Source organism: Mus pahari, chromosome 3 (assembly GCF_900095145.1).
Source record: "Mus pahari chromosome 3, PAHARI_EIJ_v1.1, whole genome shotgun sequence".
NCBI classification, from domain to species: Eukaryota; Metazoa; Chordata; class Mammalia; order Rodentia; family Muridae; genus Mus; species Mus pahari.
In genome coordinates, this window is record NC_034592.1 from 122,297,785 (window position 1) to 122,307,896 (window position 10,112).

At 38.5% G+C, this 10,112-nt stretch overlaps 1 protein-coding gene across 1 annotated transcript in view; it reads left to right on the top strand.

Annotated features, from left to right (window-relative positions):
* The window catches only part of Sptlc3 (serine palmitoyltransferase long chain base subunit 3), a 123,333-nt gene that overhangs the window by 24,178 nt on the left and 89,043 nt on the right, over positions 1-10,112 (top strand). The window contains exons 3-5 of the mRNA XM_021194536.2: positions 760-945; positions 8,347-8,501; positions 9,112-9,260. Of these exons, the coding sequence (XP_021050195.1) occupies positions 760-945; positions 8,347-8,501; positions 9,112-9,260 (490 nt within the window). The remainder of the gene's footprint in view (positions 1-759; positions 946-8,346; positions 8,502-9,111; positions 9,261-10,112) is intronic.

Below are 10,112 nucleotides of genomic sequence, written 5' to 3' on the forward strand. Positions count from 1 at the left end.
AAAAAAAAAAAAAAAGAAAAGAAAAGAAAGCATTTGTGTGTTTCCAATGAAATAAAATAATAATAAAACCATACAAACTATTTTATCTATTAATCTATTGAGCAAATACTGATGAAGCTAGGTGAGCAAAGCCATGCAACAAAATTGAGCAGTTGGATGCTAAAAGTCCCTCCATGCTTTTTATTTATTTGTCTCACAGACACCTTTAAACTTAGTTTTACCTATAAGCTATGCCATATACAAAGATAAAATCGTGGCATTTTTTTTTCTTTTCAACATGAAGTAGCAGGAAATGATTTTCCTAGAATGCTTCTTTCCTTAGAATGCCTCTTTCCTGAATTTGTAACTTTTTATAAAAACATGCAAGTTGATAGCAGTGTCCAGAGTTCGTATTTGGAGGGAGATACTGAGCATGGTCCCTACATCACAAGAGAGCAGAGTGCTGAGTGTTCCTGTCATTTATTTAAAAGATTTGGGGGAGGCAGTGAGCCTGAGCTCACGATTAAGAAAGAATTCTTGGAGCTTCATTTTGGAATCTTAAGAGCATCCGTTCTTGAATAACTTTCCACCAAATTATTGTAAAGTAAATTTATGTTGCTCTTTGCCCTTCTCAATGATCAAATTCCAATATCTTTCAAGCAGCTTTAATACCTTTTAATGAGTTCTTAGAAGTTAAAGTTCAAAAGTTTAAAAAATATAAGTGCCTTGATGTATTTTCAGTGAGAGGCTGCTGATCTTGGCTTTCTTTTGTGTTTTCAGCAAAATAGGAAGGCACATGCTGGGGATAAGCCAGTCTTTGAGCACCACCCAGAAGCACCACTTTATGTCTTCGTTTTCACTTACATGGGATATGGAATTGGAGTCCTATTCGGCTATCTCAGAGACTTTATGAGAAACTGGGGAATCGAGAAATGCAATGCAGCTATAGAGCGAGAAGAACAAAAAGTAAGTATGCTTGCCTCCCTGGATCTGTGTGAGTGTCTACACCTTCCCATTCTCAAATAGTGATTCAGGCACAGACTCTAGAAACTAGGATATGTCCAGGAACCATTCACCATAAGTTTCATTCATCTCCACTTACTAAGCCATCTTTAATGTATTTGTGGTGTTTGTTTGTTTGTTTTGTACAAACATTTATTGAAATTCTATCAATTACCAGGTACAGAATTTAAGCTTTCTTGTTCATTATCACATTTAACTTAGATAATATTACCATTATCTATATGATAAAAGATCATTTTAATGATGAATGAACCAATGAGAAAGACAGCAATGGAAGCAAGGGCACCTGGGAAGTACTCATCTCTGTTCTTCTAGATTCTAGAATCTTCTAGATTCTGAATGAAGAATAGGTTCCTTGGTGAGAAGTGACATTTTAATTTCATACAGAACAGGATTTCTTAATATTTGCACTGGTATAATTCATTGGATGATTTCCCTGTTTGGAAAGTCTTGTGCATTGAAGGAATTCAAACAGCATTCCTAACCTCCACACACTAGATTTGCCATTAGCACTGGATGACACACCTAGAAATGATCAAGTCACTGAATTTAGAACCACTTACATAGCTATTTGTAAAGTATCTGCATTGCCTTTTTCTCTGTACTGACCTAGAAAATAAACGTGAAGATAATCAGAGACCTATCCTGTATGTATATATAATTAGCTCTTTGGGAAATCCGTACACGTCTTGATCATATTTATAGCCTCCACCAACTCTTTTCATTTCTAGACCCCTTCCATTTTGTAAATTTTTTTATTAGATATGTTCTTCATTTACATTTCAAATGCTATCCCAAAAAGTCCCCTATGCCCTCCCCCTCCCTGCTCCCCTACCCACCCACTCCCACTACTTGGCCCTGGCATTCCCCTGTGCTGGGTCATATAAAGTTTGCAAGACCAAGGGGCCTCTCTTCCCAATGATGGCNGACTAGGCCATCTTCTGCTACATATGCAGCTAGAGACACGAGCTCTGGGGGTGCTGATTAGTTCATATTGTTGTTCTACCTATAGGGTTGCAGACCCCTTCAGCTCCTAGGGTAATTTCTTTAGCTCCTCCATAGGGGGCCCTGTGTTCCATCCTATAGATGACTGTGAGCATCTACTTCTATAATTGCCAGGCACTGGCATAGCCTCACAGGAGACAGCTATATCAGGGTCCCTTTAGCAAAATCTTGCTGGCATATGCAGTAGTGTCTGCATTTTGTGACTGATTATGGGATGGACCCCCGGGTGGAGCATTCTCTGGATGTCCATTCTTTCATCTTAGCTCCAAACTTTGCTAGACCCCTTCCTTATACACCCATCTTTGTACCCTTTTCCCCCCTTAACCTATCAAGTGCAATTTGTGATTCTCAAATATTCTTGGATGTGTGATCTTTCACACATAGAAATTTCCCATGGTTAACTTACCAGAAGATCTATACCCTTAAAGAAAACTGCCTTTCCATCTTGCAGAAGCTATCAATAACCAATAGTTCTTCAGCACTAATGTGACTTCATGTGCACATCTCTCAGTGTTGGAATTTGGTCTGTCTTGATCTTGTATGGGTCTTGTGCATGTTGTGATATCCTATGTGTTGCTAAGTACTGTATTTGTTTATTTGTTTGTTTGTCCGGGGCCTTTCCTCCACAATGATCCCTAAGCCTTGAGAGGATAGAGTTCCTATATTAATGTTCCATTTAGTGATGAGCATTCTTCAGCCTCTTATTCTCTGTACCTTGACTAGTTGAAGGTCTCTCTTTGTGTTGATCATGATGTACTACAAAAAAAGAGACTTCTCCAATGAATGTTGAGAAATTCGTTATTCTTTGGGTACATCTAATACGAGACTATTAAGACAGATATAACCCCTACTTTCAAAGAACTAAACATAAAACAGATGCTGATAAGAAGCCAGATAAATAAGGAGAAGGTACTAGGAGAGCTTTTAAGAGTGCCTGACCTGAATGTGTTGCTGAAAAAGGCTCCTGGGATGAACAAAATCAAATTACAAAAAGAAGAGAGTAAGAGGTATGGCAAATGGTAGGTATTCTTTAAAGAAAGGGACAGTGATACAATATGGTCCAGGGATAAGAGGATAGTCAAAAACTCAAGGAACTACAATGCTTGAGTATGAGACAAGGACCATGTGAAAGGCAAGTAGGGTAAGACTACAATCTTTTTTTATAATCCACAAATGTTTATTATAAGAACAATGAGAAAATACTGATGGATGCAGAAGAATGTAGAGTCAAATTTGAGCACACACCATAGACAGTTGGTCTGTCCAAAGGCTTTGTCATTACCAGCTTTCTCTCTCCACTACTACTGCTAGCAACTGTACTTCATCCCTTCTCTCAAGGACTCATTCACAAGGTTTAAGCTCTCTCCATTCCCTGTGTTCACTTTTTCCTGCCTCCATTTGGTTTAAACTCCATGAGCTATGATACACACTCTACTTGATATACATTCTTCTAGGGGAGGGGGTGCTGATTTCCCTTTAAAGTGACAATTACTAAGTTGAGTTGGTTGCATGGTGTCTATCAACCACATTAGTATATTTAGTCACTGACTCTTGTCTACATTCTTTTCCCTCTTCAAGCCCCCAGTACCTCTTGGCTCTCTTAATGTTCAATAATAATCTATTGCTTCCTATTTAATTGAGAAAATGAAAGAGGTGAGTTCCTATACTCTTACTTCTTCTCCTCCTCCTCCCTCTCCCAGTTAGACATCTGAGCTGCCACTCAAGCTCAAGGCCTTTGCCTTCCACAATTTTTCCCAGATCAGTAAATTGTGACTCTGACAGTCCAGGTCTCTATACAAAAGCCTCCAAGTCATCCTTGATGTTGCCTTTTCTCTTACACCCCAAGGCAAATCTGTTAATACTTATTGTTTACCCTGTATTCAAAATATGTTTATCATCAGCTGTTCTTCAATGCCCACACTGCTGCAGGTCTGTTACCCAATAAACTTGGCTCACCCTCTAGCCCTATGAGCTCTTCTCAACAGACAACCAATATGATTCTTTTAAACCTAAACCCAAGTCAAGCCACATCCCATCTTTGTTCAGAACTCTCTAATGTTTTTCCAATTCACTAACTAATATCAGATCTGGGGGAAGCCCTGCAAAATGTGGTCCCTTCTTTTGCCTCTAATTTATCTCCTCTACCACTCTCCCCTGGTTTGCTCTACTTAAAACACTAAGATCTCCTGGATCTTTCTCGAACTCATCATGATTATTCTATCTAACTTAGGAATTTTTAATTTCCATTTCATTCTTCTTAGAATGGTCTTCCCTTTGGTATTTATATAGCTCACTCTTGCCTGAACTGCCCCTATAAAACCAATAGCCAGTCATCAAGATGGCTCATCAGATAAAGTTCCACAATACCCACTGATCAATGTGTCTGTCTTTATGTCAGTGTCATGCAGCTATTACTATAGCTCTGTAGTATAACTTAAAATCATGAACACTAATGCCTCCAGCAGTTCTTTCATTATTCAGAATTGTTTTGGTTATCTGGAATTGTTCTATTTCCATATGAAATTTAAGATATTTTTTTATTCAGATGAAGAAGTGCATTGAAATCTTGATGGTAAATTGTGTTCAGTGTATAAATTGTTTTTGGTAGAATGCCCATTTTTGCAATAATAATAATAATCCTAATTCACGGTCATGGGAGACCTTTCCCTTCTCTTATATTTTCTTGAATTATTCTTCAAAGCCTTAAAGTTTTTGTTATTCTAGACTTTCAACTCCTTACTTGGATTTATTCTAAGATTTCTTCTAGGTTAATATCAATGGAATTATTTTCTGATTCTACTCACAGGTATATGAGAGCTCCTGTGTTTTTTATATTAATTGTATATATTGTATATATGGTTTCTTTCATGAATGCATTTAGCAGTTGTAGAAATTATCTAGTAGAGTCTTTAGGGTCTTATATGTATAGAATCATATCATCAGGGAATAAGTATAGTTCTGTCTCTTTCTTTCCTACTATGTCCACTTTATATCCTTTTCATTTGTAGTGAGAACATTTAAAATCTTTTGTTTTATCAAACCTAAAATACAGAGTGAATTATTATGAATATGACAATCATCCTGCCCATTCATTCTTTAGCACTAACTCATCCTACAAAACTCAAACTCTAGACTAGTCACAATTTCTACCTTACACAGGAACATTTTGTGACATTCTGTCACCTTTTCTATTGAGGCGTTTTCTTTGACACTTGGGAATTATTATTTTAACTAATCATACAAGTTTAAAGAAAATAAAAGAATTTCCATAGTGCAAAAGGATCAATATTATTTTATATATATGGTTTTAGGTGAAATCCACTCTTTTCTAACTCAGTGATTTGGGTCTATTCTCCTTCCATGAGTATTTATTTCTTTCCTACATGAAATCATAATTTTCCCCCTGAGAAATCATGACATTGTCACTGAGCACCATAGTAAGGAATAAAAGATAGGGTTGCAGCTGGGGTACAGCCACTGGCCATCAAAAGTCACATATTCTTACTATTTTTCTCTCACATTGACCAACTCAAGGACTTGGTTGCCAACTCAAGTAGCCAAATCAATAGCACAAAGAGACCTTCCTCAGTGGCTTTCCTGTGATCCTTTCTCGGGAAACCAGCTCCATGCTATAAAAATGAGCAAGAATAATGACCATGAGAGTGAGAAAGCTCATTCCCAATTATTCAGCACTTCCCCCATTGACTGTAGGATAGAGTTTAATCTAAGACAGCTGTATAAGTCTTCATCACATTATGCCTAGGCAGCACAGTGTATCCACAGTATGGGAGAAGTTAGAGGGCAGGATAAGAAAGGTAACTAGAGGCCACATTCATCATGACACTGGCTTTGACTTTGAATGAAGTGGATTCTGAATAAAGGACAACCTGATACACCAGATGGTTTATTCTTATTCATTCTTCTCAAATACTCTGTATTTCTAGCAAACAAGCCTGATCACAGACTTATTCTTGCTCATCATAACCTCATCTGCCTAAAGGCTACCTCCAAGGTTCTTTTTCCGTAGTCTTCCCAATTCTTTTAACAAATTATGATTCTCTCTCCTGCTCCATTTCTGTGAATGCCCAAAGCACTTGACTCAAGCCATAATTATGGCTTTTGTTTTTGTTTTGTTTTTTTCTTCTGCCTACCATCAACTATTATGAGCCAAAAGATAAAATCACAGATGTTCTGTGTGTAGTTTGGCCCAGGGAGTGGCACTACTAGGAAATATAGTCTTGTTGGAGAAAGTGTGTCGCTTTTGGTGTAGGCTTTGAGACCCTTCTCCTAGCGGCCTGGAAGCCAGTCTTTTCCTGTTTGGGTTCAGAACAAGATGTAGAACTCTCAGCTCCTCCAGTTCCATGCCTGGCTGAACTCTGCCATGCTTCTTACCATTATCATAATGGACTGAATCTCTGAACCTGTAAGCCAACCCCAACTAAATGTAGTCCTTAACAAGAGTTTCAAGAAAGATGACAAAGGGCACAGACCCACCAGGAATGAACGTATGGGTCACTCCTCTGGGAAAAGAGGCAAGACTCTCTGAGGTGCTTGCAGAGGGTAGAAAAAATACAGAATGGATAGCAGAGGAAGGTAGTTATAAATACCAGCTAAGACTACATGACCAGATGCATAAATGAGGATTGTAAGTGGCATAATGAACTACAATCCAGAAATGGAGGGCACACCTGTGATCTAGATCTTGAAGCCAGAAATCACGGACTTTTGATCCTTATCTTGAAGCATAGTGGCCATGAAAAGCTTAAGTAATACATGTCATTCATCCAAGGAGACAGAAGCAAGCAGATTTCTGAGTTGAAAACCCAGCTTAGGATAGAGCACATTCCAAATAAAGGACAGTTTAAGTCCAGGCATGATGGTACACACTATTATTCTGTTACATGGCTTCTGTTGGAGGCCTACACAAGTACAATAGAAAAAGGAAGGCTTCCATCTTCTTCACCTGCGTCTTCACTTACTTGCCAGCACTTCTGTTGGAACCTACTTTTCCAGGATTCCAGCTTATACAGAAGACCAGCCTTGAGTGATGGAGCAACTACTAGATTATTTTTAACTTTCCACTCATAAATGCCCATTGTTGCACCAGTTGGAATGCAGACTGTAAGCCATTCCAATAACTTCTTTTAATATCTAGAGACATTCCATAAGTTCTGTGACTCTAGAAAGCCCTGACTAAGACACTCTGCTTTGAAAGGAAGACTTAGTGGGCTATCAATGGGAGGAGAGGCCCTTGGTCTTGTGAAGATTATATGCCCCAGTACAGGGGAATGCCAGGGCCAGGAAGCGGAAGTGGGTGGGTTGGGGAGCAGGGCAGAGTGGGGAATGTAGGAGACTTTCAGAGAAGAAACTAGGAAAGGGGATAGCATTTGAAATGTAAATGCAAATAAAAAAAAAGACATTCTTCTTTGGACCTCAGCTCATCTGCAGATTTCACATTCATGGGTGACATTTTGTACAAGAACATAAGCTGGTATCTCTGCTACAAGAGAGACTTGGTCCCTCCACAACTTTGTCAGCTTAGCTCCTGCTCCTCAGCACATCACAGATAGCTAACTGCCAACAGTAGTTTTGCCAATGGTCTTCAAATAGTTTCCTCAAATCAATATGAAGTTTCTCATGATTAGTGTGGACTCCTATCATAGTTCACATCCACCCATACATCTTAAAACACAATGCATGAATCTATTTAGACTAAAATTACTAATACCTCAACTATTTTTCCAACTTAACTGTTTGAGCATCAATACATCCCATCCCTATAGCTGAATTAACCCCTTCTTATGGATATTAAAGCAAGCAAACAAGCAAGCTTCCTTGTCTCTGCCACTTTCTCTTGAATTGAGCCAACATCTTTATTATCCTTTTCATTTGACAGTACTGGGAATTGAATGTAGGATGTTATATATCAAGTCTCCCATAGAACACCTCACCAGTCATTTGATTCTACTTTTTTTCTCTCTCTCATTAATTTGCCAAGGCTAGTCTTAAATTTACTCTGCAGCCTAGGCTGGCTTTGAATTTGCAATCTTCCTAACTTAGCCTCCTACATAGCTATGATTACAAACATGTGCCACGAAGCCCACATTTTTCTATCATACTTAGATGCAGGTTCTTCTGACATAGAGGCCCCACAATTTTGTGAACTCCATTTGTACATTTGTTCACCCATCCATCTGTCCTAGCTAAAATGGAAAAAAAAATTCATTGATTAACCAGGACCTTCCTCTTCTCTCAGATTTTAATTGCAAATAAGGTCTTTTTCCACAGGAAAATAAAAAAGACTAAAGCTAAGCTCTACCTCCACTTCTGTCCTAACAGGACTTTGTGCCGCTGTATCAGGACTTTGAGAACTTTTATAAGAGGAACCTTTACATGAGAATCAGAGACAGCTGGAGTCACACAGTCTGCACTGCCCCAGAGCCTTACATGAACATGATGGAGAAAGTGACTGATGACTATAACTGGACATTCAGGTGAAGCAGCTGGCTGCAAGGGCTGGATGGGTAGAGACTCAAGGAAACTCTAGCATGGATACAAGGTTACAGATCTGAAAAACCCAAGGTGTGAATGAGGTTGACCTTCTACTACTCATCCCTTTGCAATTTCTCATACTATGGTGGAAGAAAGGGACTTAAGTTGACGAAGTGTTTTCCTTCATAACATTATAATTAAGGTTAGACCTGTCTTGGCTGGTATACAACACACAGAGCCAACCTTGAAAAAGCCTTTGCCAACTTCCTTGTCAAATTGTACCTTCCTGCTTTCTCAATGACAGACTCAGTGATTACTGTGGCTTTTTTTTTTCTTTAGAAGGTTTTGTAGCACTTTCAACCAGAACTTAAATGTCATAAAATCAATCATTTGGGGGAAACCACTGCCTAGTAATTCTCTGGGGCCAGGAACTTTCACTAATGCTATGTCTCACTATCATATTATATTCCCCTAATAAAAAAAGAACACATTATACCCTGGACAGTACAGGTTAAAATGGAAAAGACAGTGTGAGGCTGGGACCAAAGTCTCTGAGGAAGTGGAGTATTATGTGAGAGAGGCCTGTGTCTTCACTTCCACATCTCCCTGCAGGCATACTGGAAGAGTTAAAGAAAATGTCATCAACATGGCCTCCTACAACTACCTTGGGCTTGCAGGGAAATACGATGAGTCGATGGAGAGAGTTAAGGATACTTTAGAAAAGTATGGCGTAGGTGTAGCCAGCACCAGAAATGAAATGGGTAAGTACATTGTCTAATTTGGAATGTTGGCTTTCTGAGTCTCGGATTCATGGTACTATATATGAAATTCTAATGGTGTCAAGGCTGTGTGCCTCAAATAAACATAATAAAATTGAAGAAGAAAAAGAGGAGGAGGAAGGGGGGATAAGAAGGAAAAAGAGAAGGAGAAAACAGAAAAAGAAGAAAAATCAACATAAGCATCATTTTTAAAATGTCAGCCATCCTGTTTTTGCCACACGCTTTTTAAATTTTTTATTTGTTATTTTATTTATTTACATTTCAAATGTTATCCCCTTTCCTGGTTTCCCCTCCAAAAAGAAACCCCACTCCCTCTCCCCTCTGCTTCTATAAGGATGCTCCCCCACCCACCTACCCCCACCTCACTGCTCTAGCTTTCCCCTACACTTGGCACTTTTTAAAGTGAGTGCTTCATTCTTCTGAACACGTTTCAGAACCAAATGCCAACTCTAATGTCTCCTTCAGGACATCTATTTTCTTTTCCTTCCCCCATTATTTTCTAATGACATTTATTACTAATTAAAGTAATAATCATGCATGAGTTTACCTCACAAATGTAAACATCCTGAACAGAGAAATTGTTCTTGTGGAATTCCGTGGTAAACAAATGAATGCATCCATGAATGAATGAATGAATGAATGAATGAATGAATGAATGATAGAGAAATTACTGAGCATGCAAAATGGAGCAGTTTATTTACTTCTCTTTCAGAAAATAAAACAACTATTTCTCAGAAAAGGAGTAAAATTTATGGGAAAGAAATTGTACTTCAGACAAAAACATAATGCTCACTTGCACTTGCCAAATGCTTTATAACTTGCTTTTTTTCTGAG